Source organism: Barbus barbus, assembly GCF_936440315.1.
Source record: "Barbus barbus genome assembly, chromosome: 37".
In the NCBI taxonomy this organism is placed as follows: domain Eukaryota; kingdom Metazoa; phylum Chordata; class Actinopteri; order Cypriniformes; family Cyprinidae; genus Barbus; species Barbus barbus.
In genome coordinates this window covers 27,614,506-27,640,242 of record NC_136715.1, presented here as the reverse complement: position 1 = coordinate 27,640,242, position 25,737 = coordinate 27,614,506, and the positions used below count along the sequence as shown (strand labels likewise).

Below are 25,737 nucleotides of genomic sequence, written 5' to 3'. Positions count from 1 at the left end.
TTTTTATTTTATATTATTATTATTAACGCCAAGGTATCAAAGATAAAAGTACATAAAATATCAACATTACATACAAAGCACCATTTATACATGTATAACAATAAGTAAATAATACAAAATGAAAGCTTTAATAAAATAAATTCAAAAGATGAAATAAATGAACTGTTTTAAAAGATTTAAGGTTCTTGGAAGATGAAATGGTTTGGATATACTGTTTAACCTCTTTTTTAAAAAAACAATAAATGAAGGATTTTAATGAGTGAATTTGCTGCGGTGAATATTACATTTAGCAAGAAGTAATAGTAGGTTAATAATATAATTTGATCTTTTTGTGTATTAAAGAAGCCAAACAGTGCATCCTCAAAAAGCACAGAAAAACCCTGGAGCTCATTGCGGTTTATAACATTAGAGAATTCAATCCAAAATAGCTGTGTGTGAGAACAATTCCAGAAGATATGCATACCAGTTTCATTTAGGACAACACAAAAATAACAGCTTGTATCTATGTCTGATTTAAACCTTTTCAAAAACACTTTAGCTGGGTAAAATCTGTGGTTTAAAGAAATAGGTAAAGTGCTGGATGCTCTAACAGAGTCGCTCCTTTAGGAATAGCGTCCATGACAAGGGAGAATTATTTGGGAATTACTGGAAAATCTAATTTACATAAAAATTCTTTGTAACTTAAAATAAGACTTTCTTCTGAGTTAAATAACTGGGAAACAATCAAAATATTTTTCTCAAACCAATTACTAAAAAACTAAGATTTTCTCTTATATTCATTGTCTTGATTGTTCCAAATGAAGTACAGGTGAGGGATGAAATTGTGCTCAGAGATTAATGACCATGCAAGTAATGCCTGTTTATGATGATTCAGTGTCAGATTGACTCGTGACTCTCCAGCTTTCAGGACTCTTATTATGAAACACACCGCTGCAGATTCAGCGTCAGACTGACTCGTGACTCTCCTGCTCTCAGGACTCTTATTATGAAATGCGTCGCTGCTGATTCAGCGTCAGACTGACTCGTGACTCTCCAGCTCTCAGGACTCTTATTATGAAACACACCGCTGCAGATTCAGCGTCAGACTGACTCGTGACTCTCCTGCTCTCAGGACTCTTATTATGAAATGCGTCGCTGCTGATTCAGCGTCAGACTGACTCGTGACTCTCCAGCTCTCAGGACTCTTATTATGAAACACACCGCTGCTGATTCAGCGTCAGACTGACTCGTGACTCTCCTGCTTTCAGGACTCTTATTATGAAACACACCGCTGCAGATTCAGCGTCAGACTGACTCGTGACTCTCCTGCTCTCAGGACTCTTATTATGAAATGCGTCGCTGCTGATTCAGCGTCAGACTGACTCGTGACTCTCCAGCTCTCAGGACTCTTATTATGAAACACACCGCTGCAGATTCAGCGTCAGACTGACTCGTGACTCTCCTGCTCTCAGGACTCTTATTATGAAATGCGTCGCTGCTGATTCAGCGTCAGACTGACTCGTGACTCTCCTGCTCTCAGGACTCTTATTATGAAATGCGTCGCTGCTGATTCAGCGTCAGACTGACTCGTGACTCTCCAGCTCTCAGGACTCTTATTATGAAACACACCGCTGCTGATTCAGCGTCAGACTGACTCGTGACTCTCCAGCTCTCAGGACTCTTATTATGAAACACACCGCTGCTGATTCAGCGTCAGACTGACTCGTGACTCTCCAGCTCTCAGGACTCTTATTATGAAACACACCGCTGCAGATTCAGCGTCAGACTGACTCGTGACTCTCCAGCTCTCAGGACTCTTATTATGAAACACGTCGCTCGCTGCTGATTCAGCGTCAGACTGACTCGTGACTCTCCAGCTCTCAGGACTCTTATTATGAAACACACCGCTGCAGATTCAGCGTCAGACTGACTCGTGACTCTCCAGCTCTCAGGACTCTTATTATGAAACACGTCGCTCGCTGCTGATTCAGCGTCAGACTGACTCGTGACACTCCAGCTCTCAGGACTCTTATTATGAAACACGTCGCTCGCTGCTGATTCAGCGTCAGACTGACTCGTGACTCTCCAGCTCTCAGGACTCTTATTATGAAACACACCGCTGCTGATTCAGCGTCAGACTGACTCGTGACTCTCCAGCTCTCAGGACTCTTATTATGAAACACACCGCTGCAGATTCAGCGTCAGACTGACTCGTGACTCTCCAGCTCTCAGGACTCTTATTATGAAACACACCGCTGCAGATTCAGCGTCAGACTGACTCGTGACTCTCCAGCTCTCAGGACTCTTATTATGAAACACGTCGCTCGCTGCTGATTCAGCGTCAGACTGACTCGTGACTCTCCAGCTCTCAGGACTCTTATTATGAAACACACCGCTGCAGATTCAGCGTCAGACTGACTCGTGACTCTCCAGCTCTCAGGACTCTTATTATGAAACACACCGCTGCAGATTCAGCGTCAGACTGACTCGTGACTCTCCAGCTCTCAGGACTCTTATTATGAAACACACCGCTGCAGATTCAGCGTCAGACTGACTCGTGACTCTCCAGCTCTCAGGACTCTTATTATGAAACACACCGCTGCAGATTCAGCGTCAGACTGACTCGTGACTCTCCAGCTCTCAGGACTCTTATTATGAAACACACCGCTGCAGATTCAGCGTCAGACTGACTCGTGACTCTCCAGCTCTCAGGACTCTTATTATGAAACACACCGCTGCAGATTCAGCGTCAGACTGACTCGTGACTCTCCAGCTCTCAGGACTCTTATTATGAAACACGTCGCTCGCTGCTGATTCAGCGTCAGACTGACTCGTGACTCTCCAGCTCTCAGGACTCTTATTATGAAACACACCGCTGCAGATTCAGCGTCAGACTGACTCGTGACTCTCCAGCTCTCAGGACTCTTATTATGAAACACACCGCTGCAGATTCAGCGTCAGACTGACTCGTGACTCTCCAGCTCTCAGGACTCTTATTATGAAACACACCGCTGCTGATTCAGCGTCAGACTGACTCGTGACTCTCCAGCTCTCAGGACTCTTATTATGAAACACACCGCTGCAGATTCAGCATCAGACTGACTCGTGACTCTCCTGCTCTCAGGACTCTTATTATGAAACGCTGTCTCCTTCGCTGTTCTCATGGCTGGAGATTACAGCAGATCTTCGGTTCTCTGACTGAAGACACTCATCATTATCCGAGGATCTTCCTCATCCTCCGGTGACTGTGTGAGTGAATGTGTTTATTCAGTGCTCGGCAGCAGTTCATTAGCTGTGTTAGTGTTTCTTTGGTCAGGATCTGTTATAAAGTCCAGATGACAGAAACAGCGCTGCATGGCTTTTACTGACTCCAGCAGAAATAGAGATGAATATAAACAAAGGTGCACAGTCTATGGAGCAAGAAAAGCAGGTTGAGATGAATATATGAATATAAAACATCATGTAGTGCTTCTGGACAGAGCTGTGTTAATGCGAGTCATTCACTGGAGCTCTGATCATCCTCATCCTCATCTTCATCATGTGTTTGTCCAGTCGTTGTTTAATTCTGGATTCAAAGTATTTTTACTCTGCTTTAAAAGTGTCTGTAGTTTATCAGAGTGTTTCTTTAGAAAGCTTTTACTTCACAACAAAGCATAATATTGTTTCATATGAAATATCATTTAATACTTGCTTACATTAGAAATCTAGTACTTTCTTTCTGTTACTGAAGTAAAAGTGGTTCAAAGATGAGTACAAGTTCTACCTTCTTACGTTCTTAAGTATTAAAGGTAACAGGCTTTGTTTCTGAGATGTAGTGCAGTATAAAATACGACATTATGCTTCGAAATGTAGTGAATTTCCAAAGAAAAACAGTCTGATAAACTACAGATTAAATTTGCTGGAGTACAGTAAGAATACTCCACTACTGTCCTTCTCCATCTTCAGCTGATAATGCTTGTATATTTCACACGCTGCTGTATCTAGAGGAGGATCTCTTTAATATCTGGTTTTGTTGTGAGGAAGCTTATGGATTTAAAGTTAATTGTTCCTGTGTTAATAACAAATGGAAATCTATGGAAGTCTGTAAAAAAAAGAAAGAAAAAAAAGGTAATTGCGAGTTTTTTCTCATAGTTGCATAATATAAACTTGTACTTGCGAGTTAAAAAGTCATAATTGCAAGATATAAACTCGCAATTCTGACTTTTTTTCAGCTCTGAATAAACTCCATGACATTAGTCCCAATGTTGGAAAAAGACAAGCGATCAGGGACCCACTGAAGACAAGTCTGCTCAAGCCCGGCTCTGTGTTTAGTTCCCTCGTGTCCTGGGGTCTGGGGTCTGAGTTCCCCTCATTATATATCTCATGTTTACCCACTAGACCTGCTCTGTAATCATCTCCTCCCAGTACTCACAAACTCCTTTCCCTTGCTCTCCTCATTAGCATTGTGCCTCGTATCAGAGCACCTTCAGCTAAAACCTTGTGACGTTTCACGTAGGCCACGAGGCCTTCAAAACACCTGGCTCTTATAGCATTCAAACCGTTTCTAGGACTGTTTTCTATAGGATGAATAAAGTATTTTGTCATGATTTGAGACTGAGTGCTTTTATAATCGCCGGCAGGATCTTGAGAAGACACAACCAACACATCCATCATTAAGATGTGTTTAACTCAAATATGAGTCTATAACGGCTCCTCCAGTGAAGTGTTCAGGTCTGAATCAGGAGAGAAATCTGCACGGATCCAGCAGCGTTTACAACAGCTCTAGACAAACATGTGGCTGGATTGTGATGTGAGAGACAACAGCAGATGCATGTTTTCACTGGAGGAAGAGTTATTATGCACTCATATTTGAGTTAAACACATCTTAATGATGGATTTGTTTCAGCTTTTGTCTTCTCCAGATGAGTGCTGAGGATTATTGTGATCTTTTTATTACTACAAACTCCCTGACCCTTTCCTGAGATGTTCATTTAAATGATCATGTAAATAATAATATACCTGCTGTTCCTGTTCTTGTAAAACTGAATGATAAAGTCATATTTTATTAGAGTCGTTCTCAGACTGAAGGCCGGATGAAGCGGGGGGTGTGTGTGTTTGTTCTGTGTGTGTGTGTGTGTGTGTTTGTTCTGTGTGTGTGTGTGTGAATCTGGGCGTGTGTTGTGCCGTTGGACTTATCAGAGATGTTTCTTGCTGCTTTCCCCAGATTAAAGCGGCGAGGTCACAAGCACTTCCTCCATTTCCCACAATCCTTTGCTGCAGATCAGTTGAATGAAAGCGCACGCTGTGAAGGGCAGTACCGGTCGTTATCTCTCTTTGGATTACTGATCTTCTCTTGGGTTTGTCTGTAAGTAGACATTGCTTTCTCACACACACACACACACACACACACACACACACACAATTATAACTGTTTTTAGGTTTAAAAATGAAAATATTTTCAATTGTAAATGTTATGTGGGATTAATAATAGAATGTAAAAGTAGTGCTGTCAAACAATTAATCATGATTAATCGCATCCAAAATAAAAGTTTTTGTTTACGTAATATGTGTGTGTGATATATATTTGTGTATATATAAATACACACGCATGTGTATAGTTATGAAAAATGTTAAATTAAAATATTTATATAATATCAATTATATGAATATAAATATATACATGGGAATATTTTCAAAATATATACTGCATGTGTGTATTTATTTATTATATATATATATATATATATACATAATAAATGTACACAGCTCACACACATATATTATGTAAACAAACTTATTTTGGATGCGATTTAATCGTGATTAATCACAATACTTTTCTGAGATCAGAGAAAACAGATCATTTGTGTTCCTATGAAATATCAAAATACTCTAATAAAAGCTTAATAAACCGTGACACACTCACTGCTTGTTTTAATACAGTAACTGACTGATTTAATGTCTTTGATAGTTACAATGACTACAAATTCAGGTTTTCATCACCACCATCAGATAAAAATAAGAGAAGAAAGAGTAAAGTTGGGAGGTTGCATCAAAGCATAGCTCAGTATCTTAGAACATATGAGATGCATAAATGTGGTTTCATTTTTCTGAGTACAAGGATTTGTCTTTTCAGTATTGCACCTGCTTCTCAAGAATCGCTGAGCCGTGTGTGTGGTCTGGCCGTGTGGGGTTTGCTCTGAACAGCCGTATTTATGTCAAATATCTTCCAGTTAATACTAGAATTACTGCTCCCGAGGGGAAAAACCTGAGGTGCATCTAAAACACACGTCTGCATGTTTGCCATTGAGATCTCATTAGTTTGCAAGGGAAAAAATAGTATCAAATTAAAGATTAAACTCTCTTTTTTTAGTTTTAGGTGTACATTTTGTGTCATGTATGTAATTAATATTATGCAAGGGGTTTTTATTTCTTAAGTGTACTTGTTAGTTTACATGAAGTACAATGGGAAATATTTCTACAGCACTTAATGCTAATGTCAGCATCTACTAATACAATGTGAACTAATATAAACAAAGAACAGGTGTGTTTATATGAACTAAGAACGCTTTTCTTAGTTCATATATTGATCATTGTTAGTTCATGTTAATTAATGCATTAACAAATGAGACTTCATTGTAAGGTTTTATCATAAAATATATTGTGCGGTGAAATGTATATCTGGACTGTGCATTAATTCATAAAGGATCAACATGGAAATAATAATGAAAGCACAAGTAAACCTGCAGCAGTGCAAATACTGTATGTCTGTATTCAGTAAAACTGAGGCAGCAAGAAGTATTCCCATGCACAGAGAATGTGCAGAAATATGTGAGTACAGTTGTTAGTGGAGTAAATAGGTGCATATTTATGATGTGTCTGGTTTATTTGTGTAGACATGAGTGCGGTCCAGGTAACAGTCTGAAGCGTGTTCTCCATCACTCAGCTCTGCTGTCTCTGTGCTTTCTGTCTCTCAGACTCAGAGGCACTCGTGGAGCTCATGAAGACTGAACGGGATGGGGACGACGTGCTGGAAGGTGAGATGTGCATCACCTATGATCATGCGAGTCTCTAGGGTTCCTGTCCAGAATGACCAGAGGTCCAGTGCTTTATACCAGCTTCAGGAAAACTCAATGATTCTTCATAACACTAAAACCAGTGCTGCCTCAGTTCTTCATTAAAACAACCTTAAATGCAGTTGTTATTGAAGTTAATTTGGACACCGGCTCTTCAGTAATACAGCTGGACAGATGATAACTGACCATACATTTAGAGACGTTGACTAGTAGTGAGTTTAGTATAGTAGCAGTGGTGCATCTAAAAGTAGTTTCTTAATCAGAGGCATCTGTTGATTTGTTGAATTTCAAGAATCCACCCGTGACTCTTTACTACAGATCAGCCCATATGGGCTTTTTAATGGCTGGTATTTTAGAGAGCAGGTGGCCAGTGGTTGATATTAAGCCAGTATGTGTCCCTGCAGCACAAAAGCAGTCATGAGTAACACAGGTATATTTGTAGCAATAGCATGTAACAATACACTGTATGGATCAAAATTATACATTTCTCTTTTATGCCAAAAATCATTAGGATATTAAGTATAGATCATGTTCAATTGCCACTTAAGACTGGTTTTGTGTTCCAGGGTCACATGTGTATGATATCATAACAGAAATACAGATTGGCTGATGGTTAAAAATTTAAAACGCTGACTGATAAATTAGCTGAACACTACTGGTTATACAGGATTTCTTGAACGCTGGCTAGTAGTGTAATTAAATGAGTGAAAGAACATGCGTGTGTGTGTGTGTGTGTGTATGTAAAAGTGCGTTTCGTAATCAGCTGTCGTAAGACTCAGAGGAAATGATCTGGTAGTTTACTGGCGTTGTTTCCTCGTGTTTTACGGTGCTCATGATGTGCTCTCCATGTTTATGATGTGTCATATTCTCTGCTGAACTCACTGACTCGCTCTGGCTCTGCTGGATCCTCACAGCTCTGAAGGAAACGAGCAGATCCTGGGCACGCCGGGGTTTGATGGATGTCAGTGTTGGCTATATTGTTATATTACAGGAGACAATAAAGGAGTGTGATGGTGTTAATGATGTTTCAGTCGTAGTTCAGCGGCTCATGTGACTGAAGCGTGTTTCTCCATCACATGCTCTGTCGCTCTGAACACTCTTGTGAAACTCTCCAGCTCACGTCTCTGTCTGATGTGTGACGTAACGCTGTGTTTCAGAGAGCAGCTCGCAGGAGCCTGACCTCTACAGCCCTGCGTCTCCAGGCCCGCAGCAGGAGCCCATCTCCACATACTTCGAGGAGAAGGTTCCCATCCCCGAGGAAGAAGTAACTAAGGTACCTCGACCTGAAAAATCATTCTGTTCAACAATACAACCAGCATTTGCTCTGTTTATATTTGTGACTTCTTTCATCATTTGTTTCTCATCAAATACACAAGTAAACCAAACTAATGTTATTATAATAAGCCAAGAGTACATCAGTCCAGAGGATTCCATGTTGAAGGAGTAGTTCACCCAAAATAGGGAGCTATAAACGTCCTTATCCTCAGGTCATCCCAGATCAGGATGTGTTTGTTTGTTCATCAGGTTTGTAGAAATATGTCTCTGCATCAGTGTCTCAGCAATGGATGCTCTGCAGTGAATGGGTGCCGTCAGAATGAGAGTCCAAACAGCTGATAAAAACATCACAATAATCCACACCACTCCAGTCCATCAGTTAACATCTGGAGAAGATAAAAGCTGAAACTAATCCAGCATTAAGATGTTTTTAACTCAAATACATAGAGTCCATAATAACTCTTCCTCCAGTGAAAAAGTGTTCTGGTGTGAATCAGGAGAGAAATCTGCACAGATCAAGCAGCGTTTAAAACAGTCCAAAACAGCTCTAAACTAATATGTGGCTGGATTTTGATGTGAGAGACAACAGCAGATTTTCACTGGAAGAGGCGTTATTATGGATTATTTTGGCCATGCAGCTTTTCTCTTCAAAAGGATGGACTGGAGTGGTGTGGATTATTGTGATGTTTTTATCAGTTGTTTGGACTCTCATTCTGACGGCACCCATTCACTGCAGAGCATCCATTGCTGAGACACTGATGCAGAGACACATTTATACAAACCTGATGAAGAAACACACTCATCTATATCTGGGATGACCCGAGGATGAGGAGATTTTCAGCAAATGTAAATTTTTGGTTGAACTATTTAAAGAAGATGAAGATGTGCTGTGGTAGTTCCAGTGTACACAGACTCAGACGGTAACCGTAATGAGAGTGTGTTTGGGCACCAACCAGATTCACTGTGAGACAAGTCCCTGATTTAATTATCAGACACATTCTTTAGGCATATACAGTGGTGTGAAAAAGTGTTGGCCCCCTTCCTGATTTTTTATTTTTTTGCATGTTTGTCACACTTTAATGTTTCAGATCATCAAACAAATTTAAATATTAATCAAAGATAACACAAGTAAACACAACATGCAGTTTTTAAATGAAGGGTTTTATTATGAAGGGAAAGCAAAATCCAAACCCACATGGCCCTGTGTGAAAAAGTGTGAAAAATGACCCCAAGAGCACAGCGACGACTCATCCAAGAGGTCACAAAAGACCCCACAACAACATCTAAAGAACTGCAGGCCACTGTATTAAATGTCCTTTCATGAATTTCCTTTCAGGAAATGTGACGGGAAACAATCGTGATAGGCTGTAAGGTGTATCAGGTTATAGCAGTGCTGTTTTATGAGCGTGACGGAGCCGTTATCAGGCTTGTGTGTTTGTGTGTGTGTGTGAGAGAGAGAGAGAGAGTGTGTGTGTGTGTGAGTGAGAGAGAGAGAGAGAGAGAGAGAGTGTGAGTGTGTGTGTGAGTGAGAGAGAGAGAGAGATAGCTGATGGGTAAGAAAAGTGTTTTATCAGAGAGTGATGTTTCATTAACTCATGAATTAGTCCAACAACAAGACGAATCTTGATTTCCTCAAACAAGAGGAAGAGAAACAAGTGGAAAAATAAACAAATGCAAACTGTTATGAAAACAGCACTGGCATCCCATTCTGTGGACACTTGTCATGTGATCTTCAGAGATCAGCATGTTCTCAACCCCGAACTCTTTGGTTAATGTGTTACTCTTTCTCTCTCCAGCTGTTTAGCTTTCGTAAACTCTGGGCCTTCACTGGACCAGGCTTCCTGATGAGCATCGCCTATCTGGACCCGGGGAACATCGAGTCCGATCTCCAGTCTGGGGCTAGAGCGGGCTTCAAGGTGAGTCATGTATCTGTACTCAGCTGGACAACGCTGTGGTCAGTCCTAATGCTGCTGGCCGCATTTACACAGTTTCTGTGTAGAGGTGCAGTCATCACACGATAGACATCGTAAAGAATCGAATGATTCTGCCGCCAGCTCTGATTCCCTTTAATGAATCTGCTCCTGAATGACTTCATTAACAATGCTTTTAGCACTGTCAAGTTCTTCCACACTGACTCAATCAATCATGTCTTTTCAAATGTCAATCAAAAGGGTCCTGTCCAAACTGTTGCTATAAAATTAGAAGAACACAATTCCCTAGAATATCATTATATGCTTCAACATTAAGATTTATACTCATAGAAATAACTAAAGTAGTCAAACATGTTCATTAGAAGGGGGTGCCAATACTTTTGGCAATATAATGTAGTTTTTCAGAATGAGATGATAGTGACTTTTGCTGACACGCATGTAGTCAAATAATTGCTTCTAACTTAAATATGAGCACCTATAATACAATAATGCATATGTGTTATCAATGGCTTTGTTAATTTTCTGAATGACCCTGACTACAGCAGCGTGTGTGTGTGTGTGTCCTGCAGCTGCTGTGGGTTCTGCTGGGTGCCACCATCATCGGGCTGCTGCTGCAGCGTCTGGCCGCTCGTCTCGGTGTCGTGACCGGTATGCATCTGGCCGAGGTCTGCAACCGCCATTACCCTACGGTGAGCCACACGACCTGCCGGAGAAATACTGCACCTTCTGCTGCTTGGCCACTGGACTGTTTAATAACCAGTTCAGCTTTATTCATATAATACTAATAACATTTCCATTCATTTTACACTCATTGCTATTCAAAAGTTTGAAATAATCATGTTTTCTTTTAGTCTTGGTTAGCAGAAGTCTCTTCTACTCATCGAGACTGCATTTATTTAAACACAAATCCAATAAAGTAGTAATATTGTGAAATATTATTTGTTTAAATCAGCTGTTTTCTATGTGAATATGTGTTAAAATGTAATGTATTTCTGTTATGCGCAGCTTCATCATTACTCCAGTCTTCAGTGTCACATGATCTTCAGAAATCATAATAATATACTGAAGAAATCTTATCTGGCATGCTTTAGTGCAGCTTAAAATGCAAAAATGTATACAAGTGCTTGAAAACAAATATTACATCTAAATAAGTGTTATCTGATAAACAAAGTTGATGCAAAAATCTGGAAGGCTGTTTGAAAAGATGTAAATGCTGCTCTCTGTGAGCAGAAACAGAAAGCAGCGCAGTGTGTTTTGTTTGCAGGTGTAATCCGAGTCTTTCTCGAAGCAGGATTTACTGTCAGAGAGTGAACTAGAGTTTTCATTCAGCCGAACTCTCGTTCTGTGACGTTTAGCTTGTTTACATCAGTGTGCGCTTCCTGTACACAGCACTCATGCAGGGTTTGCCAATCAGAAATCATAAGATTTAAGATTTATTTATTAGTATTTTTAAGTTCTCACAGCAATTTTGTGCATGTTCATTATCACAGTACATCATACATGACCCTGCAGCACAAAAGCAGTCTGAAGTCGCTGGGGTATATTTGTAGTAATAGCCAACAATACATTGTATGGATCAAAATTATACATTTATCTTTTATGACAAAAATCATTAGGATATTAAGATCATGTTCCATGAAGATATTTTGTACATTTCCTACCGTAAATATATCAAAACTTAATTTTTGATTAGTAATATGCATTGCTAAGAACTTCATTTGAACAACTTTAAAGGAGATTTTCTCAATATTTAGATTTTTTTGCACCCTCAGATTCCAGATTTTCTAATAGTTGTATCTCAGCCAAATATTGCCCTATAATGTATAAATCTCAATTTCAGTAAATTGACCCTTATGACTGGATTTGTGGTACAGGGTCACATACTGTATTACTACGTACCAGCACATCTGCTGTTTTTTGAAGGCTTGAGAGATCAGCGTTGGAGAGGCTGGTGTGTGTTTGTAACTGTGTGGTGTGTCTACAGGTGCCGCGGATCATCCTGTGGCTGATGGTGGAGCTGGCCATCATCGGCTCTGACATGCAGGAGGTCATCGGCTGCGCCATCGCCCTCAATCTGCTGTCGGTCGGCAGGTAACGTCATCATCATCATCATCATAGTCATCATCTTCATCACGCGATTGAGTCACTTCATGTGTGCTTCAGCTGTGAGGATGATTAGCAGCTGACAATTTATTCAAGTTTTTTTTTATGCTAATGTATGTGACACCAACTGGACTTTTTTTTTTTCAAAGCAATGGTTCACCCTAAAATGTCAAATGTGCTGAACATTTACTTACTCTCAGGCCATCCAGGATCAGGATGAGTGTTTGTTCATCAGGTTTGTAGGAATGTGTCTCTGCATCAGTGTCTCAGCAATGGATGCTCTGCAGTGAATGGGTGCCGTCAGAATGAGAGTCCAAACAGCTGATAAAAACATCACAATAATCCACACCACTCCAGTCCATCCTTTTAAAGAGAAAAGCTGCATGGCCAAAATAATCCATAATAACGCTTCCTCCAGTGATAAAGTGCATCTCCTGTTGTCTCTCACATCAAAATCCAGCCACATATTAGTTTAGAGCTGTTTTGTCTTGTAAACGCTGCTTGATCTGTGCAGATTTCTCTCCTGATTCAGACCAGAACACTTTTTCTCTGGAGGAAGTGTTATTATGGATTATGGACTTGTATTTGAGTTAAAAACGTCTCAATGCTGGTTTGTTTCAGCTTTAGTCTTCTCCAGATGTTAACTGATGGACTGGAGTGGTGTGGATTATTGTGATGTTTTTATCAGCTGTTTGGACTCTCATTCTGACGGCACCCATTCAATGCAGAGCATCCATTGCTGAGACACTGATGCAGAGACACATTTCTACAAACCTGATGAAGAAACACTCATCCTGATCTCAGATGACCTGAGGGTGAGTGCATTTTCATTTTTAGTTGAACTATTCTTTTAACAAACTGACATTTTATGCTGTTATTTGTTCAGAGTGATTTAAGACACTAACCAGTTGCTCCTCTGAAAACAGCTGTGACTGTCAGTCTGATAAGTAATACTGAGCTCTTTCAGTATGTTTGCTGCTATCAGGGATTGAGGAGTTGAAAGTTTAATTGATTGAGGATGTGATGGAATGGAGCTCATTCATCTTGGTGATGGTTGATGTTCTTCTGCAGGATTCCTCTGTGGGCTGGAGTGTTGATAACCATCATTGACACTTTCGTCTTCCTGTTTTTGGACAAGTACGGTAGGTCTGCACTGAAGGAGCGTGAGAGTGATCGCACCGGCTCGTGTCGTGGCTCTAATGCGAGTGTCTGTCTGTCTTCTTCAGGTCTGAGGAAGCTGGAGGCGTTCTTTGGGTTCCTCATCACCATCATGGCTCTCAGCTTTGGTTACGAGGTTCAGTGCAGCTGCAGCATGTTGTCAGCGGGTGTGTGTGTGTGTAAGCGCTCGGTGTGTGACGTGTCTCTCTGCTCTCTGGTTGTTTGCAGTATGTGCGTGTGGCTCCAGACCAGGGCGAGGTGCTGAAGGGCATGTTTGTGCCGTACTGCAGCGGCTGTGGACCCACGCAGATGGAGCAGGCCGTCGGGATCGTGGGAGCTGTCATAATGCCTCATAACATCTACCTGCATTCTGCTCTTGTGAAGGTCAGTGAATGGCTCACATCACATAAAAGTGTCCCTGCAGCACAAAATCAGTCATGAGCAGCACAGGTATATTTGTAGCAATAGACAACAATACATTGTATGGATCAAAATTATACATTTCTCTTTTATGACAAAAATGGATATTAAGATCATGTTCCATGAAGATATTTAGTACATTTCCTACCGTAAATATATCAAAACTTAATTTTTGATTAGTAATATGCATTGCTAAGAACTTCATTTGAACAACTTTAAAGGAGATTTTCTCAATATTTAGATTTTTTTGCTCCCTCAGATTCCAGATTTTCTAATAGTTGTATCTCAGACAAATATTGTCCTATCATAACAAACCATACATCAATGGAGAGATTATTTATGCAGCTCTCAGATTAGTGGTCCAGGGTCACAAATGTGTTTGAAGCCGTAGTTCAATGTAAATAAGCCATTGTAGGATCAAACACCGAGATGTACTACACTGTAAAAAAAGAAATCTGTAGTTTTTACCAAATAATTTTGGCAGCTGTGGTTGCCAGAATAATTTTGTTAAAAAAATACAGAAAAACAGTAAAGACATTTACAGAACAAACTGTAAAATTTACAGTATAAAGCTAATTTACAAACAGGGAAATTTGAATGTAAACCAGTAAATTCAACACACACTGCTATTAAAATCAGTTTTGTACCTTAAACATACTGACAACACCATAATAATGCGGGTGGTGAAAGAGAAAGCCACATGAAGAATCAGAGCTCATCACAAGAAGCTTCGCCACAAGCAGAAGTATATTATATGTTGTCTGCACTATGTTTGTACTTTCTGTACTGGAAGCTCATAACACCAAGACAAATTCCTTGTGTGTGCAAACACACTTGGCAATAAAGCTCTTTCTGATTCTGATTCTGATTCTGATATACTAATATATAGAAGGTGCACAGAGTCATTCATGCAAACACTAAACACCATCATGGTAACACATGATGCTTAAATAATGCAATAAACTTTCATTAAACAACAGAAGATGTAACGAAGCCCAAATGAACATATTCTTTTTTGTCTGTTTGCCATGAAGTCCGTCTGATGTGTTTAATCAGAGTTTTTTCTTTGCTTCAGTCACGAGACATAAATCGAGCCAACAAGAAGGAGGTGAAGGAGGCCAACAAGTACTACTTCATCGAGTCCACCATCGCTCTCTTCATCTCGTTCCTCATCAATGTGTTTGTGGTGGCCGTCTTTGCACAGGCCTTTTATGGCAAGACCAACATGGAAGTGGTGAGCACTACTTCCTGTTATAGAGGTTTGCAGTGAGTGTTTCACATTTGAGCTCATGGATGAATCTATAACTGCACTCCATTGGTGTTTCCTCTTCAGGGTCAGCAGTGTAATGAAACAGGAAGTGCTCACAGTGACCTTTTCCCAGCCAACAATGAAACACTGGAGGTGGACATCTACAAAGGGGTATGACGCAAACCAACACCTTATTCTGCTGCATTGTTTGGAGTAATCTCACTATGAATATATATTTACTAAATATGATAACCACGCTGGCATTCACAAGTATAAATGTGTACCTTGAACACAGTGTAAGTTGTTTTGGTTAAAAGCATCTGCCAAATGCATAAATGTCAAGGCTGTATGTATCCCATGACCGGAGGAGTTTGTGTCAGCGCCTAGGGGGGCCTATGATTTCCAGAATATAGAAAACACAGACGGAATCCAGTCATAACTGAATTTACCGTTAAACGTGGAATGACACAGAATTTGCCAAATTTTGGATGAATAAATCAAAAGTAGGTCAGTACAGTGTTTCTTTCAAAACTAATCCTCATACCATATACAAACAGAAACTAAAGGTCTTCACAGCAACCGGTCAAGCTGGGTTTAACTTTCAGAAATCGTGGCAGAATTAATAATTCATTTAATGATAGTACTACTACTACTACTAATAAAATTATTATTAAAACATTATTTGTTTACCAGAAAAATATATATCAGAATTTATTTTGCAGAAAAACTACACAACACCGTATTTCTGAAATAAATAAAGTAAAAATAAATTTGTATAAAATCAAATAATTAGAGATGCTTTTTATAATCACAATTTAATGAAATCATCAAAATAGAATCCAAGTATTTGGTAAAAAAATAAAACTGAATTTGAGAAAAAAAAAAACCATTTCACAGGGCATTAAAATGTAAGATTTGTCAAACTTTGAATAAATCTGTGTTAATTGTGTAAGTTTAATTGATTAATTTAATTAATCAGTTAATTAGATATGCTTTTTGATTAATAAAAAAGTCTTGAAAATGTATAACGGGAAAAAGAACAGAATCCAGATAAATTAAAGTGTAAAAAAACAGAATCTGGAAAATATAAAAGGGATTTCATAGGTCTCTGAAAGTGTCATATTTAATCATTCAGATGTTATATTGAGAGAAATATTCATGCATTATATGATCTTTGTGTGCTTGTGAATGATGTGTTTGAAGGGTGTGGTTCTGGGCTGTTTTTTCGGCCCGGCTGCGCTGTATATTTGGGCCATCGGGATCCTCGCCGCTGGACAGAGTTCAACCATGACTGGAACCTACTCGGGTCAGTTTGTGATGGAGGTATGTGGGTCTCCAGAGCGTTCGGTTGACTGAATGGCGTGATGTTTGGGCACGTATGTGACGTCTGTCTGTCTCCGGCTCCTGCAGGGCTTCCTGAACCTGCACTGGTCGCGCTTCGCTCGCGTGTTGCTGACGCGCTCCATCGCCATCTTCCCCACGCTCCTGGTGGCCGTCTTCGAGGACGTGCAGCATCTCACCGGCATGAACGACTTCCTGAACGTGCTGCAGAGCATGCAGGTACACACATGACACTGAGCTCCAGCAGCTCTCCAGGGGGCGGAGAAATACTGTAGCAACTTATAGTAAATACTGTAGGGGTTTTGAGCCATACTAGAGTAAAGTGTAATGTCCTGTATATGTGACCCTGGAGCACAAAACCAGTCATAAGGGTCAATATTTTCTGAAATTGAGGTTTCTACATGATCTGAAAGTTGAATAAATAATCTCTCCATTGATGTATGGTTTGTTAGGATCGGACAATATTTGTCTGAGATACAACTATTAGAAAATCTGGAATCTGAGGAAGCAAAAAAATCTAAATATTGAGAAAATCTCCTTTAAAGTTGTTCAAATGAAGTTCTTAGCAATGCATATTACTAATCAAAAATGAAGTTTTGATATATTTACAGTAGGAAATTTACTAAATATCTTCATGGAACATGATCTTAATATCCTAATGATTTTTGTCATAAAAGAGAAATGTATAATTTTGATCCATACAATGTATTGTTGTCTATTGCTACAGATATACCTGTGTTACTGATGACTGCTTTTGTGCTGCAGGGACACTTATGTTATAGACCAATTTCGTGTAGACATCACAGTTACGTCACTCACAGCTGCGCGTGCATTGTGGGAAAGATCCACGGAATAAGAGAGAATGTATTGTTGAGCCTTTGGATGTCAGAATCGGAATGCAAATCATTTTTATAGAATACTGTCGTCAAAAACACCATTTGAAGCTAAACGCAGATGTTTAAACGGACAGACAGATGAATGAAACCTGCTATGATTAATCTACTTTTAAAGCATAAATTTGATTTAAACAATTGATCTCCATAATATTCACATATACAGTTCATAGGGAACATATTATATTTGCCCTACAGTTACAGCATGAAATACTATTTAAACCTATCATAGATACTATCACAATTCTTTTTTGAGACTTCTTTATATTTCGTATTTCGGACTTTATAACTCGATTTAACTCAACAATAGCGAGTTTGTCCATTCTGAGGGGAAAAAAAGGCAGATGTGTGGGATATAACTCAAAAGAGAGAATGACCAGTTGATTTGTCTTATCAGAATTATGAGATATAATCTCGGAATTGCGAGAATAAAGTCAGAATTTTGAAATTGTAATTTTAACGCTGCTGCCACTGCCAGACAAAAAAACCCGACGACAGCTGTGGTTAAACGAGATCAAACGAGCGGACTGGACAGACACGATCGTCAAAAATGCTCGTGTTTGCAGGCAGCGCACACTTCTTATCAGAAAAGGTTCAATAAAGTATTGTCTTTTGTTGTTATGGGCGCGTCTAAAGATTTCGTATGCATCACGTCGTGTATGAAATAATGTCTGTGTGCTTGCGTGTAAAACAACAAACTGACGATTTATATGCTTAATCATATGTAATTGTATATACATTGTTATGAGTAATTGTGGCTGGAATAATAATGTAGCTGTAACAATAGTTGGCTGCTGAAATTGAAATCTATATTACATCTTCATGACTAGATATACGGTGAGTTTGTCTTCACTATACACGTTAGATGCGAGTCACCCCACCGGAGGGAATCCGGTCAGATCCTCCATGCTTTGAGTGACTACAGGTCGGCCAGTTTCGTCTGTTAAAGTTAACCTTTTCAAATAATGCGGCCCTGGACAGTATGCAGGTAAAATCAGGGTTTCTCCAGGTGTTGTTAAACAAACAAGCTAACAGACTTCATAGCCAGCGTTAGTGAAGCAGTCAGGGCGATCTCAGTGTTTACTCACATGATAAGGGTCTATAGAATTTACAACAGTTTGTTAATAAACGCTACAGCATGCTGCAGTATTAACGATAATGAACTGATATACTGTAATAAATATTAATATTACTGTAATAAATAATATTATATTACTATAGTTGTTATATTACCACAGGGACTATAGAATTACCACAACACATTAATTCAAGTACTTCACTATAGTATGGTTCAGAAATAAATGACTATAGTGTTTTTTCATGTGGGGTGTTACAGAAAGATCCTATCTGTTTGGTAAGCGTGGTAATTTCAGTTAGGAACACATGTAGGATAAAGGCTAATACAGAAGAGCATTTCCTCAGTGCTTAACTACAGATAGGAGGGGTGTTACACAAACCTCTTAACTGCTCAAAAAATCCTAAAAACTGTCTTAACTTTAGGGTAAGCCCACAGCTGTGATCAAAAAATGATTTGGAAGCTAATGGAAAAAGTGCTTACACTAGCGCCGTCCAACAATGTTTTCAATGTTTCACATTCAGACTATTTCCCGCTCCCTGTCTTTGTCTTCGTGAGCGAGTGAAGCTGAAAACATACCAAATAGTATCGCTTTGCCTTTTCTACCGAACTTCTCAGAGTTTCAGTTTCCTGCTCGGCGGTTTTGTTCGTCCGTTGTTCAGCTCATCAGCAGCTCCAGTGTTGGTTGCTTGGCAACAGACCTGAGAGTGGATTAGTGAACTTGATGATGTAGTTTACGATTTCCTAACTACAGATAACATACGATTTTGTAAGAGAGGACAAGAATCCCGAATCAAGTTAAGATTTGCTTCTGTAATATGAATTTGCAAAAAATCCTACTTTAACGTATCATATCTTAAAGGGATCAAAAATGAAAATTCTGTCATTGATTGCATTAATTACTTACACAATCAAGGCTCAGAAACGTAGCAAGGACATCATTAAAATAATCCGTGTGACATCAGTGGTACAACCGTAATTTTATGAAGCTACGAGAATATTTTTTGTGTGCAAAGAAAACAAAAATAACGACTTTATTCAACAATTGGTCTCCTCTGCATCACCCTATAGCTCCATTCTGGAGAGTATCACATACACAAACAGCGTATCCGCGTACATTGCACAAACTGTTGAATAAAGTTGTTATTTTTGTTTTCTTTGTGCGCACAAAATATTCTAGTAGCTTCGTAAAATTACGGTTGTACCACTGATGTCACACGGATTATTTTAACGATGTCCTTGCTACGTTTCTGAGCCTTGATCGTGTCTATGGAGGGTCAGAGAGCTCTCGGATTTCATCAGAAATATCTTAATTTGTGTTCCGAAGATGAACGAAGGTCTTACGGGTTTGGAACGACACGAGGGTGAGTAATTAATGATGGAATTTTCATTTTTGGGTGAACTATCCCTGTAAGGGAAGACTTAAGCTAAGAAACATTCTGTGATGCGCTCCTGATCTGGGTTCTTTGTGTTGAACAGCTGCCGTTCGCTCTGATCCCCATCCTGACCTTCACCAGCCTGACCTCGCTGATGAATGACTTCGCCAACGGGCTGTGAGTATCTGTGCTGAGCTTCACTCCGCAGACCAACTGAGAACGTGTCGAGAAGCTCAGCTTTGGTAGAAAAGGGAAGCAGATGAGGGACAGGGTTTTCCATTTGCGAGATGTTTTGATGAACTACTTCTTTTTCCATTCATTAACACAGTAGAGTCATTCTGTGTCAACCCAACCACATTTTTGTTAATGTATTTTTTTTCTGGTGAAAGAAATATGTAAATATACTAATCCACTGGTTTGTAGAGGTCAAAATGAACATTTTCATTATTTTCATAAATTTAGAGTCAAATTACAGAAGGAGAAAGATGGCAGCATCATGTTAAAAGTTTTCACCCGAGCAGGTGGATATTATTGTTTTTCTCAATATTAACATGTGAAACAATATAAACACGATGCACACAGGTCGACTCGAGTCTGCTTGATTTCTCCATTTGCTCTGCTTGAGCTTGAATGCTTTTGTTCTTTAAATATATGTAAGTAAATATTTATTTATTTATTTACATGTTTTCAACTAAAAGAGAACCTTTATAGTTGTATATACGTTATACAACTATATACGTTACTTTAACGATGTAACGTAAGTTTGTTGTAGAACATTGTTGTGTATAATGCCTAATCATAAGCTTGTTCAGAAATAGTGACACAATTTGATTATTAAAAAATAACATCTTTTTATTTAGTTAAATGTCACTTGAATAAACAAATATTAGTTTTTTTATGAGCCAAATATTTGAATACAGTATTTTTGAAAAATGGCCATCCCTAATTATTATAAATGAATATTATACTTATGACAAGAGTTATTTGTGAACTAAATCCAAGTCTAAGTAAAGCCAAGTCGAGTGTATTTATTTGTGCTCTTCACAATACTTTCATTTGTGATTGTTTAGCCACTGTCTGCAGGGCTCTGGATACGTTACTTAAGGCCGTGTGATTTCTGGGATGCAGAATCCAGATGGAGAAATTAAACTTACTGAATGACGCAGAACATTTGCAGTTTTTTAGCAAATTTTGCAAAGTCGGTAATGGAGAAAAACTATCGACATATCATCTACACACAGAAACCTAAAGGTCTTTACAGAAACCCGTCAAAATAAACCCACGCTCCCACGAAACGATTTGACTCTGGTCAAGACTATCCAGTAAGAGCAGACTGAGAGTGCCATTGGACGGAAACGTGCCCAGTGCATTATGGGTGTTTTTTCAGTGTTCTGGTTGCACTGATTACACCGTTTCACCTTTCTGCTGCGAAGGCAGCCAAGCTTTATTATAAATATCTTCATGCCTTATAGTCATATTTAACAGATTAGAGCTGGTCGATAATAATCGATGATGTAAATAATCATTTGGGATTTTGTATACAGTATATCACTTTATGTGAGTGTACTGTATGCAAGTGGTAAAGTAGGACATATAGTCTTCACAAATCACTGTGCTTTGCTTGATTAGGTCAGTGTGTTAAACATAATGAATCTCATTAGCTTCCATGACATCAGACAGTCTGAGCTTATAAGGTGAAATCTGTCTGGTTTTTTATACTTTGTTCTCAATTTGTGTCTAATAAAACAGAAAATTTGTCAAAAAATAAACCAAAATATCTACAAGAAGATACTCACATTCACAGAGAAAAAAGAAAACAAATTGCAGTAATAAAAAATTAACAACAGTTTACATGAGGTCTTATGAGAAATGAAGAACCACAGGTACAGATGGAAGTTGAGGTGCACTTTGGAAGTCTAGCCATTGCTTGTTTGAAGCATATAACCTATTTATCCTATTTCCTCCAAACATTTTCCCCTGTGTTCTTCTGTAACCAGAGGGAGAAGATCATTTTTTCCATAGAGCATATTTGTCTGACAGAAGAGCTTCTCTTGAGCCAAGATTTAGTAACTGCTTTCTTACATGCAACTAAACAAATCAGTCTGTAGTTGAAGCATAAGCGTCCAGCAGGTGGTGCTGCGTGTGGATCAGTGCTGTATTCACTGATTCTGTTGAGCACTCCTGAGCTGTGATCAGCGGTGGATGACGGTTTGGTGTTGTGTTTGCAGTGTGTGGAAGATCGGCGGAGGTCTGGTCATCCTGGTGGTGTGTGCCATCAACATGTACTTTGTGGTGGTGTATGTGACGGCCCTCAACAGCACCGTCCTCTACGTCTTCTCTGCCCTACTCTCCATCGCCTATCTCAGCTTCGTCTGCTACCTGGTGAGACGTCTCTCCGTTTCAGACAAAGATGACTGTTCAAGTCCAGTCACTGAGTGTGTGTGTGTGTGTGTGTGTGTGTGTGTGTGTGTGTGTGTGTGTGTGTGTGAGTGAGTGAGTGCGTGAGTGAGAGTGTGTGTGTATGAGTGTGTATGTGTGACAATGTCCCCACAAGCATAGTAAAACCTGAATTATTTGATATTGTGGGTACTGGCCTGCGGTCCCAACGAGGGCAAACATTATAAAAGAAATAGTTTATCTGAAAGTGTAAGAATGCAAAGAGGTTTTCTGTAAGGGGTAGGTTTAGGGTCAGGGTTGGGTTAGGGGATAGAAAATATTGTTTGGTCAGTATGAAAGTAATAGAAGTCTATGAAAAGTCCCCACAATTCACAAACGTGTGTGTGTGTGTGTGTCCTCAGGTGTGGCGCTGTCTGATCGCTCTGGGCGTCTCTCGTCTGGATTTCAGAGGTTCGGTTCAGTATCCGCCGGCCGTTCTTGTGGATGAACAGCCAGAGTTTGATTCCTGAAGCAGTATGAATGTTTGTTTGTTCTTCCAGTGTGAGGAACGTCCTTACTGTAACCAACAGTACAATCCAAATATTAGTCTTTTCCTTGGTTTTCCTGCATCAGTTCCTGGCTCTGCCACTTTGTATACATCTACTATTGTAGGTCTGGCAGAACTGATAGATGTACTGTGCTCCTCAGATAACTTATTAACTACAACAGCTGCAGAAATATGGGCTTAAAATGATTCCCTACAGAAAGTACACTGAGCGGTCTGTGTACAATCAGTGTAAAGTCAAGATAATTTAACAGTGCAAATTAAACATAGTTAATAACTCGCTAACTAATGACTCATTTGCTGATGAACAGCAGACTAGATGGTTTGAACCGTTATTTAAAGGTTCTGCTTTTCTTAACATGAATAAGCCGATGAAGTGATTTTATGACCCGCAGGAATATTAGCCTGCCTTCACCCTAATACACATGTGTTTTAACGCCTGAATGAAAGAGAAATTAATATTTATTTGATTGAAGAAACAGTACAGACGGCTCGCAGACACGCACAGAAGACTGACACACCAAACCAAAACCTGAAACTGAAAATAAATGACCTCATTTATGTCAATAAATGATCTATTATTATTTTCATTCATCTTGTTTTTTTTCATTTCAAAGATTCTGTTATTATTGGCTGTTTATTTAGTTTAGGTGCATCGCTACTTGAAACTTGTTTGCTGAACAGATTTGCCGTCATTTGACTACTAACGAGTTTCTGAGCAAAATAAAAAGCATTAGTTTATGCAGCTTTCCTTACCAAGAGAAAACCGAAACAACAAAAGTGCCTTTAAATTCTTCATTGTTTTGTCATATTGTGCATTCTGATGTGTCTTCATTAGGAGATGTGACTATCATTAAAAGTTTCCCTTCATGCCAGATCATTTCATTCCTGTTTTGAAATGCCATTGAAATGATTTTGATTTACTGTTTCTCTGATTTTATGTAGGAGTAGATGTTGGTGTATGAGGCAGATACTTGTGTTCTGATCTGCTGTATGTTTGAAACCCGTTCCATGCTGAGAGAGAACAGCTGAGATGTATTTGTTTTAAGACATGAATCTTATGTACACTGATCAACCCGAGTCTGTACACACTGTACATGTGTAGCTGACATTAATAAAAGCCCAAAATGTTATTTTCATGAAGTATGATGTGAAATGTTTTCGTGCTACAGAAACAAACAGCATTTAAGGAATGAGTGCAAACAAACCAGAGTGAGCCGTCTGTCAAAGACAGAAGATCATTTAAGTTACAGTCAAATAATATGAGTGCCTATACATCTGAAATACAGAGCAAGTGCACTTTACGTCAACTATTGTGTTTCTTCAAGTCCATCTGTTTGTCTCTTGGGTGTCCGTTTGATTTCAGGTCCGATCTGCCTTAAGCAGGTGAGCGTGCAGATTTGAATGAGACGTTAACACACAGATGATGAAACTCCAGTCTGTTTCTAATCATACAGAGACGTGAGTTTGAGTTAAACGGGCCTCGTGGAACAGCCTCCAATTTGCTTCACGAGTTCCTATTAATCATGCACACTGTGAGGTATTTTGTGTGCTACTCGTATTTGTAAATGTCACAGATCTTAAACACAAGGTGAAAGACTGAATTCCGCGATTTGATTGATTCACTTATAAGGGATCGAATCATATATGGCATTAAAAGAAGACAAAGTTCACGCCAGACTGTTGTGTGAGGCAGAGCTCACATTGGAAAAAGCGATAGACACCTGCAGGGCCAACGAGATAACATCAAATCAAATGAAAATGCTAGTTTAATTAGTTGATGTGAAGAAGATAAGCAGGACTTTCAAAGAAGAAATAAGCTTCACATAACGACTTCTTTTCATTTCGGCAAAGCTTATTGTTCCAAGCAAATTGAGGCATGAAATGCTGATGAAAGTTCATGAATCACATGTTGGAGGTGTAAAGAAAGAGCCAGGGATGTTCTGTATTGGCTGAATTGAAGAATTTGTTTCCCAAAGTCCTGTGTGTAATACAAGAATAGCAATCCAAGCAAGCCAAGGATACCACATCCAATACCAGGAAGACCTTGGTCAAAAATTGGCACATATCTGTTCCATTTCAATTGTTCAGATTACTCACTGTCTGTTGATTATTACTCCAAATTCCCAGAAATCAGCGAACTGTCTGACACAACTACTCAGAGTGTAATTGTGGCCATGAAGTCCATGTTCACGAGGCATGCAATACCAGATTCTCAGATAATGGTCCACCGTACACCAGCACAGAGTTCAGGGACTTTGCAAAAGTGTAGGAATTTGAGCATGTGACACACAGTCCAATCGACAAGCTGAACGAGCAGTCCAAACCATAAAAAAACCTGTTAAAGAAAGCTCAGAGTGGCAAAAGTGACCCTTACATTGCTTTCCTGGAATACTGAAACACACATTGGATAGTATCAGGGTTCGTACACAATTTTTGTCAATAATATTCAATGACTTTTGAGACAATATGACCTAAAGTTCCATAATTTTACAATAAGAATACAAATCTATTCAGATTTTTCAAAGCGTATGTTAACTTACGATAACCATGTCTTTTCACATAAGGACTATATATAGCATTTATGTCTCTTTGAGATCAGCTGTAGAGTCAATAAAAGTTCAGCAGCTAAGTGATCATTTCAGGTCAGTTATTAAGAGTCCAGAGTCTAGTGTAAAGCTTCATCAGTTCCCAGATAGCACACGTATCTGCGAGATGTCTGTTAAAGATCACTTGATCTGGAAAACATCGTCTGTAAGATGTCAGTTTTACATACATTCTAAACCATAAACATCTTAAAGACATCTAGTAAATGTCTACTTGACATCAGATAGGAGACGTCCTATAGACGTATTGCAGATGAGCAAACACTCTAAAAATATGTGAATCATGATATATGTGAATCAGATGTAAATGCAGACGTCACATAGACATCTCCATGATG

At 39.2% G+C, this 25,737-nt stretch overlaps 1 protein-coding gene across 2 annotated transcripts; it reads left to right on the top strand.

Moving 5' to 3' along the window:
• Window positions 1-2,938: 2,938 nt before the first annotated feature.
• Window positions 2,939-23,934, top strand: slc11a2 (solute carrier family 11 member 2). Of its 2 annotated transcripts, XM_079396106.1 has the most exons (18): window positions 3,116-3,228; window positions 5,183-5,323; window positions 6,092-6,228; window positions 6,933-6,992; window positions 8,189-8,304; window positions 10,103-10,222; window positions 10,807-10,926; window positions 12,222-12,328; window positions 13,412-13,482; window positions 13,567-13,634; window positions 13,727-13,882; window positions 14,994-15,152; window positions 15,252-15,338; window positions 16,371-16,490; window positions 16,578-16,727; window positions 19,956-20,029; window positions 22,081-22,234; window positions 22,651-23,934. In XM_079396106.1, the coding sequence occupies exons 4-18, from the start codon at window positions 6,956-6,958 to the stop codon at window positions 22,756-22,758; spliced, it is 1,647 nt and encodes a 548-aa protein (XP_079252232.1). In that variant the 5' UTR covers window positions 3,116-3,228; window positions 5,183-5,323; window positions 6,092-6,228; window positions 6,933-6,955; the 3' UTR covers window positions 22,759-23,934. The 2 variants fall into 2 exon arrangements, with proteins under 2 accessions (XP_079252231.1, XP_079252232.1); XM_079396105.1 differs by lacking the exon at window positions 6,092-6,228 and having other exon boundaries at window positions 2,939-3,228.
• Window positions 23,935-25,737: the final 1,803 nt, after the last annotated feature.

Coding starts and splice junctions, on each gene's coding strand:
- slc11a2 (XM_079396105.1), top strand. CDS start 6,956: ATGAAGACTGAACGGGATGGGGACGACGTGCTGGAAG. Junction 13,635..13,726: donor CTCTCAGCTTTGGTTACGAG/GTTCAGTGCAGC, acceptor GGTTGTTTGCAG/TATGTGCGTGTGGCTCCAGA. Junction 15,153..15,251: donor GCAAGACCAACATGGAAGTG/GTGAGCACTACT, acceptor TTTCCTCTTCAG/GGTCAGCAGTGTAATGAAAC.